This window comes from Salvelinus sp. IW2-2015, linkage group LG15 (assembly GCF_002910315.2).
Source record: "Salvelinus sp. IW2-2015 linkage group LG15, ASM291031v2, whole genome shotgun sequence".
Classification (NCBI taxonomy): domain Eukaryota; kingdom Metazoa; phylum Chordata; class Actinopteri; order Salmoniformes; family Salmonidae; genus Salvelinus; species Salvelinus sp. IW2-2015.
Genome location: NC_036855.1, coordinates 31008237 through 31029381, shown reverse-complemented (window position 1 = coordinate 31029381; position 21145 = coordinate 31008237). Strand labels below are relative to the sequence as shown.

The following is a 21145-nucleotide window of genomic DNA, read 5'->3' as shown; positions in this document are numbered from 1 at the left end:
TCTCTTGGGTCAAGGAGCCATTTTGTTTCAGGCTCTCAGGCACAAAGAAGGGTGAAACCCCACTGTAGCTTCCCACCGTCACAGCAATGCCAAAGCACCAACACCAGCTCCTCTTAAATTATATACATTTTTATATTCCTTTTTTTTTATTTATTATATTCATTTAAATTATTTTCCTATTGACAGAGGATGTTTATTATTATTATTTTTTTTTAAATATAATCAACCACAAAACAATTTCATTCATTTCTAGGAGCACCGTGCCAATTTCTGAAAGGACACAAAAGTCTATAGGCACAAAAGACAGTTCTAAAAAACTATGGATTGACTATGCTGTGCAAACCAACCACACATAGAAAACCTCACAAGAATAACATAACTAAAGCCATAACTAATTAAATAGATATATCTATATATTTAGATCTAATATAAATACTTTTTATTCAATATACATAGAGCTCTTTCTGTGTAAACTATTTACATAAACATGACTACATTTTGCTAAAATAATAAATAGCTCTATAGGCCAGGCAGATATTTAGTGTACAGTAACCTTTCTGCTCTTTTCTTTTCAGAGGTGAACTAATTCAATAGACGTTGACCTTCCTTGTTCTGTGTTTTGACTGAAAGGCAAAGCAAGTCTGCAAATCTGTTGTGTTCTGCTTGTGGGTAACCTGAAGCAGATAGCTAGATCCTTCCAGGCATTAAAACTGCAAAACGCTCTCCCTCATAAATATGGGCGAAGGTAATCCTCTACTAACATATGTTACTTTCGATCTAACATGGAATGTGCTTTAATCTCTTTACTGGTTTATTTCAACAGTTAATGTACCGTCTGTCTGTATGACTTCCCTTCAGATACATTTAAGTGATTACCACTGGCTACAGTGCGTGACCAGCAGCAACACAGACACGTACATTAAAACACAAGCTAGACGCCACCGTCATCAGAGAGAGGAAGATACAAGTTGCCTTAACCCCAATCCCCCCACCCCTTAATCTCATGCTGCACATTGTTATTCAAAAAAAAAAAATTCTACTCCCCCCAATCATAAAAATTCTGAAATGGCAGGTGTGGACAAAAACAAAATGACAGCTTAATAACCCCCCCACCCCATAAGAGCCATAAACATGGAGGTATGTATCCGGCCGCTAAACCTGGTAGAGAAGAGAGGGATGGATGTATTGCTGCCGACCACAACAACGAAGAGTTTGTGGAACATGGATGACGTCACAGCCGTGCTTAGCGTCGTAGAACTCCCAGTGAGGCTTCACGTGGACAGTGCAGGTAGACAATTATTTACCATAAAGACTTACTGAAAGACTACACCTGATAACATTACTACAATAGCTGCAGTGTAGATTGTTTAAAATGACCACGCCACAGCTCTTTGACCAAGACCATCCATTCCTATACTCCGTTCCAAAATACCATGCTGTGATTGGTCAGCTGGTTAGTCAGGTGGCACAGCTCTGCTGTCTGTACCACCACCACCTATGGAGAGGCCAGTCTCATGGGAGAAATGGGCGAAATGGGATTTAGAGCTGGGGGTCGAGCGGGTTTCTCATCATGACTGGATTGCTTCAGATGGCTTCTGAACAAGAGAGAGAGGCAGTGGGGTGTAGGTGTGGTGTTGTAATCACATTCTCTAGCTGTCTTAAGTTTTCGGACGCTGGAAGGGGAACACTGCATGGATATGTGAAAAGTCAGTCACCTCTACTTGGCTTACACTGAAACAGACAGCAGAGCAGGAAGGACAGAAGGAAGGGGGAGGGCTGGTGGACACAAAGGGACGGACGGAGTGTCTTGTCCTCCTAATCCCACTCATAAAAAAACTCTGATTTGGGCAGTGCCACAGACTGATCCTCCATTCTGGTTGGCCGATGGACGATTGAGATAGGACGGTGGGTGTGTCTGTCTAAGAGGTGTTGCATTGGGGGTTTCAGGGGGGAAAGAGGTGGAATACAGCTGGAAAGGAGAAGGGGGCTTGGTCAGAACAGGCCAGTCCTGCTGGGAGTGAGGTCTGATTGGCAGAGACTGGTTGGAGGACGGGAGTTAACTGGACGATAGAGGGACGGGATTGGATGGGGGCTGGGGTCAGAGGTTGAGGGCTGTGCTCTTATAGGCTGCAGCCCAGCTGCTCGGCCTTCTCCTGAGTGTTTTGGTTCTGCATGCGCAGGCGCAGGCTGGCGCTGGAGTAGCCCTCGTCACTGCAGCTGCTGCGCAGGCTGCCCCGCTCATCAGAGTCACTGACACTGCTGGTGCTCCACTCCAGATCCCCCAGCAGGTAGTCAGTCCCCTCCACATCCACATCCAGCTCCTCCTCTGCAACACACAACACAGGTCAATATTATGCAGGTACCACAATCAGCACCAATGCGGTTTCTACTGAGCTCATATTCAATAACTTTGGTTAACATAAAGCCCCATCACTAAGAGTGGGCGGAAGGATTGGTGGAAGAGAATGGAGACCTTTATATTGTATTATAGTGTGGTTTGATGGAAAAACGTGAAACGTTGACAAAAAAAAAACGTTATACTGTAAACCTCCACAAAGCATTAATCACCCCAGTTCAGTTTGTAATGTAGGAGAGGGATTCCCTTGAGTGCTCACCCTGGTCTGAGTCAGGATTGTCGGAGGAGACAATGGATCCTGTGCTGTCCATGCGTGTTCTCTCCACCCCCAGCTGCTCCAGACGCCGTTGCAGGTGCCTCTGCTCTCTCTGCAGCTGGTCTAAGGTATGCTGGGCTCTCCGCTCGCTCTCCTCCAACCTCTACAGTAGACACACACAGCAATAGACACTGGTCCTCACTTTGTGTGTGTGCACTCTTGTGACAGCTGCTCTAAGACATGCTGATATCGCCTTTTGCCCTCCTGCAACCTCTGACCTCAGTATGTACAGTGCCTTCAGAAAGTATTCGTACCCTTTGACTTATTCCACATTCTGTTGTGTCAGAGACAGATTTTTTTCTCTCTCACCCATCTACACAATGCCTCATAATGACAAAGTGAAAACATGTTAAGACATTTTTGCTAATGTATTGAAAATTAAACAAATCTCATTTACATAAGTATTCACATCAATGAGTCATGTTGTAGAAGCACCTTTTGCAGTGATTACAGCTGCGAGTCTTTCTGGGTGTCTCTAAAAGCTTTCCACACCTGGATTATGCAATATTTGCACATGACTATTAACAAAAATCTTCAAGCTCTGTCAAATTGGTTGTTGATTATTGCTAGACCCCAATTTTTAGGTCTTGCCCTAGATTTATCTCCCAGTGTCTGGTGGAAAGCAAACAACAAAGGTTTCCTCTCGGATTTTGCCTGTGCTTAGCTCCATTCAGTTTCTTTTTATCCTGAAAAACTCCTCAGTCCTTAACAATTTCAAGCATACCAATAACATGATGCAGCCACCACTTTGCTTGAAAATATGGAGAGTGGTACTCAGTAATGTGTTGTATTTGCCCCAAACATAACATTTTTTTTGCAGTATTACTTTAGTTCCTTACTTTAGCAAACAGGATGCATGTTCTGGAAAATTCCTTCTCACTTTCTCAATTAAGTTAGAATTGAGGAGTAACTACAATGTTGATCCATCCACAGTTCTCCCCCATCACAGCCATTAAACTCTGTTTTAAAGTCACCATTGGTCTCATGGTGAAATCCCAGAGCGGTTTCCTTCCTCTCCGGCAACGGAGTTAGGAAGGACGCCATTATCTGTGTAGTGATATAGCATTCAAAGTCTAATTAATAACTTCACCATGCTCAAATGGATATTCAGTGTCTGCTTTATATAAATCTACCAATATGTGCCCTTTTTTGCTAGGCTTTGGAAAACGTCCCTGGACTTTGTGGTTGAATCTGTGTTTTAAATTCACTGCTTGACTGAGGGACGTTACAGATAATTGCATGGGTTGGGTGCAGGGATGAAGTATTCATTCAAAAATCATGTTAAAACACTATTAGAGAGTGAACACATACAATTTGTGGCTTAAGCAACTTTTCACTCCTGAACTCATTTCGGCTTGCCATAACAAGGTTGAATACTTATTGACTAAATACTTTTCAGCTTTTCATTGTTAATTTGTAAACATTGACATTATGGGGTATTGTGTAGGCCAGTGACAAATCTTAATTGAATCCATTTTAAATTCATGCTACAACAACAAAATGTGGGGAAAGTCGAGGGGTGTGGATACTTTCTGAAGGCACTAACAGTGATTCATTAATATACTGGCCTCCTCCTACCACCACACATAGTTAACCAGACAGGTTCCTCAACAGTCTAGTCCACAAGGTAGGTAAAACCCTGGTCCTGGAGTGATGCAGGGTTTAGTTTTTACCAGGCGCCGCTTTACTCGACCTCATCAAATGTACACTAGTCGCTCACCCGAGTTAGCACTACACTAATTACCCTCTAGACCACGAGGGTAACAGACAGAATTAGAATACTAGAATTAACTTGAACCTTCTTATGATGGTATAAAAGGTCAGTCATTTTGGTCAGGAAGTTGGTCAACCATGGTTTGCCAGTGAGTCGATAAGATAATGTAAAACAATGCATTTGAAGAATTTATCTGCACTCCGTTTGTTAGCTAGCCAGCCAGCCAGTTTTAGAGGAATGATCCCATGAATTTTTCAAATTAACTGCCAATATGATAAGATATCTATACTTGTCTGAGTCCTAACACAATAGCACTCACAGCTTTCCAAGAAAGCAAAAATGGAGACATTTATGGTCTATTCACATATTTTAGAGGCTATTTATACAGAAACTGTATGAACCTGTATGAACTGTATGATTATTTGACAATATTTTTTAGGTTGACAATTCTATTACACAATTTCTGATATCATATGCCTTACTTTTATTTTCCTACATAAGTAAAATCAGGATTATGCCTCTACTGCCATTCATTCCAATTAGATTGGTTTGGATTTCTCCCGGACCAACATGGCTGCCATTTTCACCCCTTTCTGGAACTATAGCCCCCTCTAGTAATTTAATAGGGTCTCCATGGTAACAGATTTCTTTCTATTTTAGTCAACTCTGTTGCTGTAACCACGCCAAACGTTGCCATGACAGTAAAAAGGGAGTTGGCTGAGGCAGAAACAAAGTGGCACCGTCTATTACCCTCTTCCAACGGTAGAATAAATTGCCCTCTTGAAACTGTAAACACTTTAAACTGATTTCTCATTACTTCTCCGCCCACCATCACCCACCACAATGTGTTTCTTGGCCCTCATCAGCAGGCTGAGGGTGGTATGCCTGTTGGAGTCTGGTCCCAATGGAACGAGGGATTTCAGTCGCTCTAAACACAGCCGTAGGTGTGCGCGTCTGGAGAGAAAGAGAGAGATGCATAATTTCATCAGCTCCCTATAAAAGGCCCAGTGCAGCCTAAATTCAGTTGTTCCCTGTGCTTTGTACCATACTCTGCAACAGCTGATGAAACTAACACTGTAAAAGTGAGAGAGAGAGAAAAAAAGTGTTATTTCCTGATTGTATTTTCAACCAGGCAATCCTGGTGACGTCTCCAGCCCACAAATTGGTTAATATACCCCTCTGCCAATAACAGCTAGCTTTCAGTTTTCACCTCCACACTCAGACCACTCCCAGCTAAATTCTTGCTTGAGAAATAGTTAGAACATTTTCATGGAAAACTAAGATAATTGTTACGCAGAAATATGATATTGATATGAAAATGACCGCATTGGGCCTTTAAACCCCCCCAGACGTCCTTGTTCACCTCATATGGTGTCAGATCTCTAGCTCCCTGTAGCTCTTCTGCAGTCATTTCACCCCTGAAAGAGATCACTTTCATCCACAAACACTTGTCTGCCTAGGGCCTGCACCTGCCCGGTGTAGTGATCACAACATTTACATTAAGCTGCTCGAGATCTCTTTATTATCCCCCCTTATCTCCTCACTCGGCTTGGCAGCTGAAGGGGAGTAGTGGGTGTCGATGGGTGACCACATGACCCCTGTTACACAACACATCACACCTCCAACTGGAGGCTGCTACATGCACGCAGGCAGGCAAGGGGCACGACCTCACCATTTACTGCAGGTGTGTAGCTATCTTAAGATGAATGCTCTGGATAAGACCGTATGCTAAATGACTCAAATGTGCGTACCAAAGGCCAACGCATGAGTGGGGCGAACTTCAATTGAAAACGACTGCACAAAGCGTGGGACAGTTGAGAACATCTGAAATGTTATTTGTAGCTCAAGGCTAGGAGTATGAAGAATATTTAGTACTGGGAGTACTCGAGAGATATGATATAGTGCGCGTTTATCCCTTCCAACTGCAGTGTGAATGACTAAAGAATATTCTAATGTTTATTGGAGAGACACACACACACAGCCAACATGTAGATAAAGTACATAAGAGTGGGACATATCCAGGTGTGTTCCTCTGCTAGCCTAGAGCTTAGCTTAATATGAACTATTCCAAAGGGAAACTGGCATGACATAATGTGACAGAGTCCGAGCAGGAGCAGCAACACTGTTGTGATAGAATCAGGATGTACAGGGAGGCTAATGTTTGTTAAACAATGTCAACTGACGGCAGGGCAGAGTCATGCATGTTACAGTAAGCAGGCCTACAGTACTAAGCCGGTGTTATATGGTCTGACTAGGGTTACAAAGCGACTGGTAATTTCCTAAAGTTACTAAAGTTTTAATGTTAAGTTTACTAAAGTAATTTTTTTTTATTCATATAAAGTATTTTTATCTTTTATATCCGTGTCCATATTGTCCATGAGTTTCTAGTAGATAGACCATATGGTTCAAGAGGAACTTGCCTAATTAATGAAAAAAAATAAGCATCTAAATAAAGAATGGCATTATTTTAAATTTACCTCTGCAACTCTTTACCACAACTGCCATCAGTTTGACACCAAAACATTAACAGTGCGTAAAAAATAAAATAAAAGGACATTTCATGTTGAAACTCAAAACACCAATGATATTCAGTAAGTTGATTTATATTTAGTTAAATGTTTTACAGCTTTGTCATATATTTTTATATCATCGCATTTCATTATTTCATATATTTTAAAATGTGATAAGGTCAGAGATAAATTGCAGACACCTGTGATAATCGGAAGTACCCAAAGGGGCCACTAGATGTCTTGTGATAGATTACAAAATCCTTGAAAGATACCAAAATGCTGGTAGTTTACTGGCAAACTGGTAGTTTACTGGCAAAAAAAAGTTTATATAACCCCCCTTTGCAACACTAGGTGTGACTGAATGGCAGGACTGTAAGGGTGTGGTAGGAAGGACACAAAAACAAGGCTATTTCTGCAACAGGATATTCCAGGGATGTATACACTTACAACGTATCAATGGGGTGGCTGTTTATGGGTCTGTGTTCATGTAGCCGATATTTGTGTGAGCCTGTACCTTACCCGTTGACAAATCCCACCAACAACGTCCAGCGTTTACGTACAGACCAGGGTTTCCGTTTGGAAAATGTGTCGCCGGACAACGTGATCGGGAAGATTTTAATTTAACGGCCATTTGAGAAATTTACCAGACCCATATGCATTGATTCAATTCTCTGTTAGGAACTTAGAGGGTGAATCTAAAGATGCAACCACTAGGATGGGTCGCTAATATGACTAGGGTTGTGCCTTTGGCTTCTGGACAAGGAAAGAAAGTTGATATGAAAACCCAATAGAACAGGAGAGAAATGGCATATGAGGAAGTCTTTCATAGTCTGCTCGCGTGGCAAAAGGCCTAGCTGATTATTGAGTTGCGACTGACAGTGAAAAGCATATCAAATATATGTTGTGTGAATTGATTGCCCTTTATTTTCATCAATTCCACACGTCACCAATAGTAAATGCACCTTTAATCCCCCGTCATTTGGTTATATTCACTTCTGTATTACTAATTTGACCTACAGTTATTTACCGTTCTCATTCTTGGAGTGGAAACGTTGTTTGCCTGCAACACTTGAGAGAAACAAGTTTGTTTATTTCATAACCAACATTTACGACTTTTTTCACTGTCTTTTGCTTGGAGTGCTCCATGTGAGCAATGACCACGGTTCTTGTTTCTCGGTCTTGTTAATGTTGAGGGAGCATGCGCGCCTGAGCACGCATAGAACCAGCCTACCTGGCCTGCTGTGCATAAAATGTAAGAAAATGCCCATTTGGGGTTGTTTGACTTCTGACTTAACTCACCACGTCCCCCTCTGATAAGCTGAACTTGTGTTATGTTTTTCCTTCACCTCACACAATAAGTCAGCAAAGTCTGGATGATAGCCTACTAGTTCCTCACAGTAGGCTATTTGAAAAGTCTTTCCAACAAATCACCAAGTCTGGGTGTGAAAGAGCAAAATATCATCATCATCTGATAAACCCATATATCCTGTGGAAACGTCATTAAAAAACTTTTCCATTAAGCAATAACAGCAGTCTTTCCCAAACTCACTGGCACAGAAAACGGCTAGTTGACACAATGTTGCAAGTTCGCTAGAGACAGCTTCAGCTGATCCAGTTGATTGATTTGATACAATGTTGCACTTCACTAGTATAGCTCAAGTGAAGACAGAGAAAAAGGCAGGCAGACAGGCTGTAAAGAGATGAATGTGATTGAAAGAACCAGAATTTTCACCAGTATAATTTCTATTGTTTTTAATTTGTCAGCTTTAAAGTATTTTTACTTATTTGACAATGGAAGCTCATTTAGGCTATTTAGCCGCCAGTGAATCACGGTGTATCAATATGTCCATATGGCAGAAGCTGGTGCGCTCGCATTAGTAGAATTTTGACTTTTATATTTGAAGATTGTTATGATTAACCACATGACGATTTTGGGAAAGGAAAACGTTATTGAAATTAAACCACGAAAATGTGCATATGAAAATCATAACAGGCACGCAGATAGTAGAATATATTGTATCCTTTCCCAAACTTGAAACTCACGCGCCCCTTATAAAATAATTGCCATGTTTCTACGGTCGGATTTTCAAGTTAGTTAAGACATGCCTCATAATATGGAAGTAAAACAGTCAGATTTCAAACAATTAAGCATGTTTTCATGCATACTGCCTCCAGCTCACATTGTAAAGTGATGAGTGACATGCTGATAGCCTGCCTACCTTTTTCTCAGTCAATTTAGCCGGCAACAGTTGTATTATTATTATTTTTATTTTTTACAAAAGCCGGCCATTACCGGCTAACGGAAACCCTGGTCCAGACATTTCAGTGTTGTGTAATATATAGACCAGAGACAAGACCATGCACGGACAGCTCCCTCCGCTCCAACCAACATGGTCTTTTACACGGGCAACCGGGCCTCCTGAACGCAGGCCTTCCACTTGCCCTGTGGCCTGTAAATCATCCTCCTGTACCGACTCTGACCTCAGGCTAATTGCTCCGAGCAGAGGGATGAGGACAGTAATGCAATCCATACATTCCATTTCTATGGGGATGAGTTCGCACGCAAAAGGTGTGGTAGAAAGAGGAGTGAGGTTACACAGATGGCCAGCTCCAGCAGGCAGACTCGGCTACGGGACTCACTGCAACAGAGGACTTGGACCGAGGCAGGGTGGTAGAAGTGTAGGTGGGGGATTCATTTGAACAAACATAGGAGTAGAAAACATTGAGCCCCCATTGCTTGAGTCTATCTAGACACGCACAACGACTGACGGATCAAGTCTCACCGTCCTCTGGCTGGCAGTGTGTTTGTGTTTCATCATTGGCCAAACAAAAATGTCGCCTTGCAATAACTGCCATCTTGTGTGTCGGAATAAGGGGCCATGCTGGTTATAATTTGTAGAATATTTGTCATACCCGTTGTAAGTGGTGTGAGGGGTATAACGGTACACGTATTCGTACCATTCAGTACGGGGACCTTGGTTCGGTTCGCACTGTAAACCCGAATGAATACATAAAACGAATATTTACAGCAAAAACACTAGGCCTACGCTTCGAGTAAATCTGAGCTGAAAAAATATCTCAGGTCATTTCGTTAAAACAATTAGAGCCCATGTGCACGTTGGAAATCAACATTTCAATCTTAAATTGCCGCATTTCAGAACTGTACTTTTGTGAGGCGCAGCTGGGAACTAGTTCTATACAATGGTGAGGTCAAGAAGCCAGAATTGGAGGATCCTCCATCATCGTTTAAATCTCGCTTGGGAACGGCTTCCCAGTAGATTACAACGACGGACAGAGAGTTGTGGATAAAACGTTAACAGTATGTCGCCACGCTCTACAACAGCAGCCTACGCAGCTGCCAACACCTCAAATATGTTGTCACATTTACCCAGACATCACCACAGTAGACCGAAACGCAAAGAAACAACATTGTCTCCCCTCTGCACTCAAGCAGCCCTTGGCAAATGATTCTGACTGGGCCAAAGAAATTACAAGAGCGACAGATTTTTTTTTTTTTTTTAATACAGTCTTTGGTTTATTGACACAGATATGCGCTTATTCTCAGAAGTTGAGAATCGGGAGTTTCAGTGAGCACCTCGTAAAAGTACTCGAGCATCCATCTTGCACTCATTTCAGCAAACATGTAGTAGCCACTCTATATAAGAAAGCCAAAGCTTCAATGAACTGACCAATGCACCCTGTGTTGCGCTTTCTTAACAGTGACCGCCCATCACATTACCCACAGACGGGGAGATGTACTGTGCTAAAGACACGCCCCCACTGACAGAGGCAGTGTCATGGTGCGTTCGCAACCAAGATGGAAGCGGGAATTTACCACATACGGCTGGGGGGGGGAAACAATCCACTTGAACGTCCCTCCAACTGGTAATTACTAGTGGGAAACTCGTCTAGCATCATGAGCACCCACACGGTGACCTCGGACTTCACCTACTAAGTAAATGGCCTCTAGAACAGCATTTGCACCAGTTAAAATGTAACAAAACAGTTATAAAAAGGAATCGATTAATGTAGTTTTTGAACTCTATACATTTGTTTACAGGCATGATAGCTGTACCTTTAGTTTATGGTTGACGCAGTTTGTTGGCCATTAGCCAAATCGGCATTTCTCAACGAGTTCAAATCACATGAACGCGTCAAACTGGTATTTACGACTTCACAACTGGTAAATTCCTACCTCCCACATGTTTACAAACACAGAGTCAAAAGTGGAAACTTGAGGCCCAACATAACAATAGTCACAACAGACAATGCCAGGAACATTGTGTATGCTGAACATTGTGAATGACATTTCATTTTCCTGCTGTACCGAAACCGAACCCAAAATTGACCCCAAAACCACAACACGAACCGAACCATGGGTTTTGGTGAACTGTTACACACCTAGGAGGGATGCATTGATAGAGGCAATAGGCAGCAGGAGTGAGATGGCTGCCTTCCTTCCAGTTAAGGGAATGTGTATGGGCTTAAAAAGCCTGAGAATCACACACACACACTCTCATGCTGTGCTGCTGTTCCCAGGCCTAAGCTTCAGAGCCATGCATTATTCAGTCAGTCTGCCTGCCCACTGAGTCATTAGCCCTGGTTGAACCAGAACACCACTCAGACCCTGCCTAGAACACCAGAGGGACAGGGACACCTCCAGGGAGAGACTATGGAAACAGGGAGACTCCAGGGACAGCCAGGTAGAGGTCAAAGTGAGACCAGGGATGAGGCCTGTAGTCCCTTTTTGGATAAGCTGCATTCTGCACTGTTCATTTCACTCTCATTACTCCTTTCTAGCCATGTGGGACTGAGGAGAGACTCAATGTCTAATAGGGTGATCTGACAGAGCTAAGAGACAGACAGTGATGTGGGATTCAACGTACCGGTTTTTCTCCATCTCGTTGTGTGTAGATCTGTGAAGACAGACAGACAGAGGTTAGAAAGTGTCCTTACACATCGTCACACAGTAGATTCAGCGTGCTTCAGTAAAGTGCTTTAATAATAGACGATCCCTCTCAGTTTTCCATCACTGCAGTCAACCAGGGAGTTATTGCGGAGAGGGAGAGGCTTGTGTTGTGTGGGAGTTTAAGAAGCGCCAAAAAGCACAGAGAAGTTAAACTCGACGAAATGAGAAAAGGCAGGAATATATATTCAGGAGGCACACACGTGTACACACACACAGAGGCCCGGGGGGGTAGACTTAGCAACAGTAACTAGAAACAGCTTGCTGCCTGATACCAGGCAGGCTATAGAGTGAGTAAAGGGTGAAAAGAGAGTAGCGGTTGGAAGAGGGACAGAGAGAGAGAAAGAAAGGGACAGAGATGATTTAAAGGTCTTGTAGTGATTGGGTATTGGTGGCCACTTTGCCTCCTACATTGCAGTGTAAACTGCATTGTTTACCAACAGCCTATGGTCCTACCAGCTCTACCGGGATGAGGCCTGTAGTCCCCTGTAGGATCAGGGCACACAGATACGCACCCCTCTCTCCAAGCTCCACAAAGGGCCAGGAGGCTGGCCAGGTCTCTTTTTCATAAAGAATCTGCAATGGGGTGAGAGGGAAAGGGCACTAGGCAGAGGGAGAGGGACAGGAGCAAAGTCCTCTTCTCTCCACTACACCGGAACTCCCCAACCTCCAGTCCCAAAATAGACCAACCTGCACTCTGCAGGCTGACTGCTGTCAGCACCCCGACAGCCTTGGACCCCCTCCGAAAGATCAACCACGCACTACAGACAACACAAATACGAGTGCTTGCTTGCCCCAGCCAGAGAGTACAGTTCATATGACAGCACAGTAGAGCTGACTGGTAGAGAAGACTAGGATATGAATAGGGCTACCAGTGTAACCCATTTCCCATGTGACGGGGGATGGGAAGGGGGCCAGGCATGCCACTGCCAGAGACCTTTCCTCTCCTCTGCCAGGTCATATTACTGTACAGGACGAGGCCACCTCCCCCTTCTACTCTAGGTGAGGTCTACCTGGCATGCTGTACATGAGCCCATGCATTACCGTACAATTATAAAATAGAACAAATCATTACAGACCTATTGACTTGAATGGGGATTAACGGTCTAGTGATTCTATGTGTACAGAACAGCAGTCATATGATCAATGTAATAAGCAGTGAATTAGGCTACACTGTATTCCAGCTATGTAGTACTACACACAATGGAAGAGCTTTAGAATAAGGATAAACATAGCTGCATTGTTGTCATTAGCTATATATAGTCTAATCAGTCAGTGTTTCCCCTGGGTTTTCCTTCTAAGGCGGAGAGCTAAGGACATCCTGGGCAAAATGTTCAACTGAGTCCAAGAGGCTATAAAACCAATATGATGATAAGATGGTTAGATAGATATATTCAACATCTTCCTCTCCATGACTTCATAATAGAGTGGAACAAACAGGTCTACAGAGTCTAGTCCACCAACACAATAGCATGTCAGGCCTGTTTCTGTGTGCACAGGGAGCAGGGGAGAGAAAGTAGTGAGAGAGGAGAGGACCATTTCTGTAATGGAGGAGCTGAAGCAGCAATGACTGCCAAGAGTGAAGAGTAGAACAAAAGGGGAAAGAGGGGAGCGAGAGAAAAGAGGAGACGAGTACATTCATAAAAAGTGCCAGCATTTACGTTGTTACCTAGCAACGCACTACTACTACTACTTTTACAGATCCACTGCCCAGCCATGCAATTTATAGAACTTGATCGCCACTGTAAGAAGCATTTAGAACAGGGATGAGCAACTAGCGGAACTCAGTCAGGCCCTCATTGATTGTTAGTCAATCTCACTCAAATATATTAAAACCTGCAAACATCAGGGCCTCCCGAGTGGCGCAGCGGTCTAAGGCACTGCAGTGTTTGAGGCGTCACTACAGAGCCGTTTTTTTATCCCGGGCTGTGTCGCAGCTGGCCGTGACCAGGAGACCGATGAGGCAATGTACAACTGGCCCAGCGTCGTCCGGGATAGGGGAAGGTTTGGCCGGCCGGGATGTTCTTTTCCCATCGCTCTCTAGTGACTCCTGTGGCAGGCACATGCACACTGACACCGTCACCAGTTGTACGGTGTTTCCTCCGACACATTGGTGCGGCTGGTTTCCGGGTTAAGGCGAGCAGTGTGTCAAAAAGCAGTGCAGCTTGGCAGGGTCGTGTACATGAGGACGTATGGCTCTCGACCTTTGCCTCTCCCGAGTACGTACGGGAGTTGCAGCGATGGGACAAGACTAATTACCAATTGGATTTCACAAAAATTGGGGAGAAAAAGGGGTAAAAATTATAATTAATTAATAAAATAATAAAACTGCTAACATTTCTCTCCATCCTATGGAAAAATGTGTAGAATTGCAGGAAATTAGTTAGAGCAAAATGTTCCTCTCCGGAAAAATGTGTAGAATTGCAGCATTGCTCGTAATGTGGTGTGGTGGTGGGGTGGGCATACACATCAAATAACATTTTATTTGTCACATGCACCGAATACTACAAGTGTAGACCTTACAGTGAAGTGCTTACTTACAAGTCCTAACCAACAACGCAGTTAAAAAAAACTAAATAAATCAAAAAGTAACAAATAATTAAAAAGCAGCAGTAAAATAACAATAGCGAGGCTATATACAGGGGTGCAGAGTCAATGCACGGGGACACCGGTTAGACGAGGTAATATGTACATTTAGGTGGAATTATTAAAGTGGCTATGCATAGATAATAACAGAGTAGCAGCAGTGTGAAGGGGAAGGGGGGGCAATGCAAATAGTCTGGGTAGCCATTTGATTAGATGTTCAGGAGGCTTATGGCTTGGGGTAGAAGCTGTTAAGAAGCCTCTTGGACCTAGACATGGCGCTCCGGTACCGCTTGCCATGCGGTAGCAGAGAAAACAGTCTATGACTAGGCTGGCTGGAGTCTGACAATTTTTAAGGCCTTCCTCTGACACCGCATAGTATAGAGGTCCTGGATGGCAGGAAGCTGGGCCGCACACACAACCCTCTGTAGTAGCTTGCAGTCGGAGGCCGAGCAGTTGCCATACCAGGAAGTGATGCAACCAGTCAGGATGCTCTCGATGGTGCAGCTGTAGAACCTTTTGGGATCTATGCCAAATCTTTTCAGTATCATGACGTGGAATAGGTTGTCGTGCCCTCTTCACGACTGTCTTGGTGTACTTGGACCATGTTAGTTTGTTGGTGATGTGGACACCAAGGAACTTGAAGCTCTCAATCTGCTCTACTACAGCCCTGTTGATGAGAATGGGGGCGTGCTCGGTCCTCCTTTTCCTGTAGTCCACAATCATCTCTTTTGACCTTTGATCACGTTGAGGGAGAGGTTGTCATGGCACCACACAGACAGGTCTCTGACCTCCTCCTTATAGGCTGGCTTGTCGTCGTCAGTGATCGGGCCAACCACTGCTGTGTCATCGGCAAACTTAATGAAGGTGTTGGAGTCATGCCTGGCCGTAAGGTCATGAGTGAACAGGGAGTACAGGAGAGGACTGAGCACGCACACCTGAGGGGCCTCCGTCTTGTGGATCAGTGTGGCGGATGTGCTGTTACCTACCCTTACCACCTGGGGGCAGCCCATCAGGAAGTCCAGGATCCAGTTGCAGAAGGAGGTGTTGAGTCCCAGGGTCATTAGCTTAGTGATGAGCTTTGAGGACACTATGGTGTTGAACACTGAGCTGTAGTCAATGAATAGCATTCCTACATGTGTTAATTTTGTCCAGGTGTGAAAGGGCAGTGTGGAGTGCAATAGAGATTGCATCATCTGTGGATCTGTTAGGGTAGTACGCAAATTGGAGTGGGTCTAGGGTTTCTGGGATAGTGGTGTTGATGTGAGCCATGACCAGCCTTTCAAAGCACTTCATGGCTACAGATGAGTGCTACAGGTCGGTAGTCATTTAGGCAGGTTACCTTGGTGTTCTTGGGCACAGGGACTATTGTGGTCTGCTTGAAACGTGTTGGTATTACAAACTCAGACAGGGAGAGGTTGAAAATGTCAGTGAAGAAACTTGCCAGTTGGTCAAAACGTGCTTGGAGTACACATCCTGGTAATCTGTTAGGCCCTGCGGCCTTGTGAATGTTGACCTGTTTAAAAGGTCTTACATCGGCTGCGGAGATCGTGATCCCACAGTCGTCCGGAACAGCTGATGCTCTCATGCATGTTTCAGTGTTTATGCTCGCTTCAAGGCATAGAAGTAATTTAGTTCGTCTGGTAGGCTTGTGTCACTGGGAAGCTCTCGGCTGGGCTTCTCTTTGTATTCTGTAATAGTTTGCAAGCCCTGTCAAATCCGACGAGCGTTCGGAGACGGTGTAATACGATTGGATCTTAGTCCTGTATTGACCCTTTGCCAGTTTGATGGTTCGTCGGAGGGCATACCGGGATTTCTTATAAACTTCCGGGTTAGAGTCCCGCTCCTTGAAAGCGGCAGCTCTACCCTTTAGCTCAGTGCGAACGTTGCTTGTAAACCATGGCTTGGGGTATGTACGTACAGTCACTGTGGGGACGACGTCGTCGATGCACTTTTTGATAAAGCCAGTGACTGATGTGGTGTACTCCTCAATGCCATCGGAAGAGTCCCGGAACACATTCCAATCTGTATTAGCAAAACAGTCCTGGAGCTTAGCATCTGCTTCATCTGACCACTTTTTTTTTTTATTGACCGAGTCACTGGTGCTTCCTGCTTTAATTTTTGCTTGTAAGCAGGAATCAGGAGGATAGAATTATGGTCAGATTTGCCAAATGGAGGGCTAGGGGGAGTTTTGTACGTGTCTCTGTTTGTGGAGTAAAGGTGATCTAGAGTTTAACATGCTGGTGGAAATTTGGTATAAATGGATTTATGTTTCTCTGCATAGTCCCCGGCCACTAGGAGCGCCGCCACTGGATGAGCGTTTTCCTATTTGCTTATGGCGGTGTACAGCTCATTGAGTGTGGTCTTAGTGCCAGCATCGGTCTGTGGTGGTATGTAGATAGCTACAAAAAAATACAGAAACTCTAGGTAGAGTGTGGTCTACAGCTCATCATGAGATACCCAGGCAAGCAAAACCTCAAGACTTCCTTAGATATCGTGTACCAGCTGTTGTTTACAAATATACATAGACCACCACCCCTTGTCTTACCAGAGGCGGCTGTTCTATCCTGCCGATACAGTAAAACCCACCAGCTGTATGTTGTTCATGTCGTCGTTCATCCATGACTTGGTGAAACATAAGAAATTACAGTTTTTAATGCCCCATTGGTAATTTAATCTTGCTTGTAGGTCATCGATTTTATTTTCCAATAGAACGTATGGCAGTGGGGGTTTACTTGCTCGCCTACGAATTCTCAGAAGGGAGACCGATCTCCGCCCCCCTTTTTGTCAGTCTTCTCTTCACGCAAATGAGGATTTGGGCCTGTTCCCAGGAAAGCAGTATATCCTTTAAGTCAGACTCGTTAAAGGAAAAAGCTTCTACCAGTTTGTGGTGAGTAACTGCTGTTCTGATGTTCATAAGTTATTTTTGGTCATAAGAGACTGTAGCAGCAACATTATGTACAAAATAAGTAAAAAAATAAGTTAAACGCAAAAAAATCCTAATTGGACAAAATAACACGGTTGGTTAGGAGCACGTAAAATGTCAGCCATCCTCTCCGGCGCCATTCTACTTTGCTAGTCATTAGAATTTAACATGAACATTTGACTAGTGGGTTGGCGCCCCCCCTTGGGTTGTGCCGTGGCGGAGATCTTTGTGGGCTATACTCAGCCTTGTCTCAGGATGGTAAGTTGGTGGTTGAAGGTATCCCTCTAGTGGTGTGGGGGCTGTGCTTTGGCAAAGTGGGTTGGGGTTATATCCTTCCTGTTTGGCCCTGTCCGGGGTATCATCGGATGGGCCACAGTGTCTCCTGACCCTCCCGTCTCAGCCTCCAGTATTTATGCTGCAGTAGTTTGTGTCGGGGGGCTAGGGTCCGTTTGTTATATCTGGAGTACTTCTCCTGTCTTATCCGGTGTCCTGTGTGAATTTAAGTATGCTCTCTCTAATTCTCTCTTTCTTTCTCGAGGACCTGAGCTCTAGGACCATGCCTCAGGACTACCTGGCATGATGACTCCTTGCTGTCCCAGTCCACCTGGTCGTGCTGCTGCTCCAGTTTCAACTGTTCTGCCTGCGGCTATGGAACCCTGACCTGTTCACCAGACGTGCTACCTGTCCCAGACCTGCTGTTTTCAACTCTCTAGAGACAGCAGGAGCGGTAAAGATACTCTGAATGATCGGCTATGAAAAGCCAACTGACATTTACTCCTGAGGTGCTGACTTGCTTGCACCTCGACAACTACTGAGATTATTATTATTTGACCATGCTGGTCATTTATGAACATTTGAACATCTTGGCCATGTTCTGTTACAATCTCCACCCGGCACAGCCAGAAGAGGACTGGCCACCCCTCATAGCCTGGTTCCTCTCTAGGTTTCTTCCTAGGTTTTGGCCTTTCTAGGGAGTTTTTCCTAGCCACCGTGCTTCTACACCTGCATTGCTAGCTGTTTGGGGTTTTAGGCTGGGTTTCTGTATAGCACTTTGAGATATCAGCTGATGTAAGAAGGGCTATATAAATAAATTTGATTTGACTAGTGCTAAAACTACCTATGTAGCCTAATATCTAATATGAATCAGGTTCCTATTACAACAGACTGAGGCATAAATAGACCCATGCGACCCCTCCTTACCGGTTTAGATTTAATATCCAGTTATCTCGAGTTACTGCCTCTCGACCACCCAGCCATACTGCTTAATCTCTGTCAGGGTTAGGTAGGAGGACTACCGTAGGAGGCTGTTTCTTCATAGCTAGGTGTCTTGGTAAGCTGGATAACAACAGACAGCTGGCCAGGCGAGGGTGTCCTGTCCTTCCAGGAGGAGAGCTGTCTATCAGGGTGAACTGCTTGACTGCTGCAGTCTGTCCTTAGACACCCTGATCAACCTCAATCGGCTTGGATTCCCCACTACTGCAAGTTGCTACTTGCTTAACTCTGCCTAATTCTGATTGCAGTATCCCAGACAGGAAAAACATCAAGGGCAAAATGCTATTAAAAATGCTCAAAGCAAACTTACAGGCACAAACACACTGACAGACACAAACTCAAAGCATTAGTTTTATAGAGTTTCAGAAGGACTGGGTTGTTATAGATTATGATAATACAGTTAAAGATTATCATTGGCTGTAAACAGACTAGCCTGTCCAGCATTGAGAGCATAACATTAAAGATCAGAACACAAATCCAATAGACAGCAAAGCAACAACCCAACAGAGCCCCTGCAAGTTGGTAAAGTCGAGTTGTTTTTGTCAGTGCTGCATGCCTACACCGTGCCACCACACCTATATGACATTCACTACATGAGTGAATGTAGGACGAGGGGGGCTCTGCCTGCACATGGATGAATAACACAGCATGATGAGGGGGTGCTTCAAAACTGGACCACACAAACTGCATGTTTTCTGAAAAACTGATCTTGCCATTACAGCTGAATCGTTGAGGGGGTCTACAGTACACAGGGGATTATACACTACTGTTAGTCAAATGACTACCTGCTATTGGAGTTCTTCTTGCTTTTGTTTTTCCGTTTCAAGCTGTCCTTCTCTTTGCTGCTGGTGAACGGTAACACGGAGGCATAGCCATGTTCTGCTTCTGCAAATAAATGAGCAGGATACAAGTCAATCACATCATTATAATTCTCTACAGTGCAAGGAATGCATTCAATGCAGCCATACACATTCCAATGAAAATTGATGAGGGCCAGAAATGATAGATGAGGGAATACTGTATTTTTGCCTAGGTAAGATGAGACAATTTGTACAAAATATCGATTTATTTAAATGTTTTCCCCTTCAGGCAATGATGTCATCTGAACTAGAGTAAACCCTACCAGCTACCCGACAAACCACAACAGAGAAGTGAAGGGGTCGCTTGGAGAGAACATCAAGATCAAATCCAATGAAGCAAACATGAACCCTTACCGTGTGAATGTGACAAATATATATATTTTAAATAAAATACGGTAATTTTTGCATTTCAGTAAGATTGCAAACACTATACTTAAACAAGTGTCTAGATAAATACCCTGGTAGTGTCGACTGTAATTATTGCTGTACATTTGTTGTTGCTGTGAACATATTGCTGCCAGCTACCCCTGTTTGTCGATGTAGCCTAGTTACAATGCAATTACTTAGCTATGCATTCATGTTTAATATGTGGTCTGCAATAATAATCAATACATTATTTATAGCTAATCAACCTGACAAATTGATTATAACAGGTGCGTCCACCAGCAATGCAATTGAGGCACGGTAGTACTAACTCAATTATTCATTTAAAAAAAAATAAGAATGCAAAATATGTTATCACTACTGTACCTCTTTCTCTGCGATCAAGGTATTCTGCTGCTTCGATCAACATCTGCACCATTTCGATCGCCGCCATTTTCAACAATAGCACCGAAAAAAAGATGCTAATTCGTGTCTGAATTTGGATACACAACTACTTCTGGGGGTTAACGTTAACTATTTCACGTTCAATTACCTTTTTTTGGTAATGATTAAAATAAGAGATTATATATCTCCCACAAGGAAATGTATCGATAACAGAAGTCAGTTATCGCTGTGATACTGCTCTGATCAGCTTGATAGCTTATTTATTGGCTAAATAGTTTTTGTCAAATTCGCTTGACTGATTCTGGCTCGCAGTTACAATCGCTGTCAGTGATTGCAAGCTAACGTAAATGCTAGCCAACGTTTGTGGAAGTCACCAACAAAAATAATGCCGGCGGAATTAGTGTTGAACCAAACGTCACGCCTTGTTGACAAAATAAAAATGACAACCGGTAGCTAGTTAGTTATTACTAGATGGCTCTCAAAAACAAAGTACGTTTAAACTTAGCCGCACAGAAAAAAAAGTATAGCTTTCTTGCTACCGTGTGAAGCTAACGACACAGCAAAGAAATGAACCCGTTTTAAAATGCGATGTCTGGTCTATTCGAAATTTCGAACCAGCGAATGTAGCTAACTATCCAACGTCAAAACAGCCTTGTCGAATTCAAATACTGTAGTAACAAGCTGGCTAGTTATGCTGCTCGGTCTCGAGCTGCAAAGGCTGACAAAAAGAAGTTACACAAAATGTTTGAAAAGAGCGGCTAGCCACTGCTACCTTGCAACAGTGTTGATCAGACCGCAATTATATTGGTAAACTAACTCCTGTATTTTTGCCAAAAAAGCTTCTGTGAGCGGCGATGCGATTGGGTACCCTAAA

The 21145-nt window shown here is 43.7% G+C and overlaps 1 protein-coding gene across 1 annotated transcript; it reads right to left on the bottom strand.

The window, feature by feature from the left end:
* Positions 1–1034: 1034 nt before the first annotated feature.
* Positions 1035–21112, bottom strand: LOC111974099 (max dimerization protein 1). The gene is made up of 6 exons (XM_024001667.2): positions 20254–21112; positions 19429–19528; positions 11783–11812; positions 5226–5340; positions 2616–2775; positions 1035–2326 (listed from the first exon to the last, which is right to left on the bottom strand). Exons 1-6 carry the CDS (start codon positions 20318–20320, stop codon positions 2121–2123), a joined length of 678 nt encoding a protein of 225 aa, XP_023857435.1. The 5' UTR covers positions 20321–21112; the 3' UTR covers positions 1035–2120.
* Between the last annotated feature and the right edge of the window lie 33 nt (positions 21113–21145).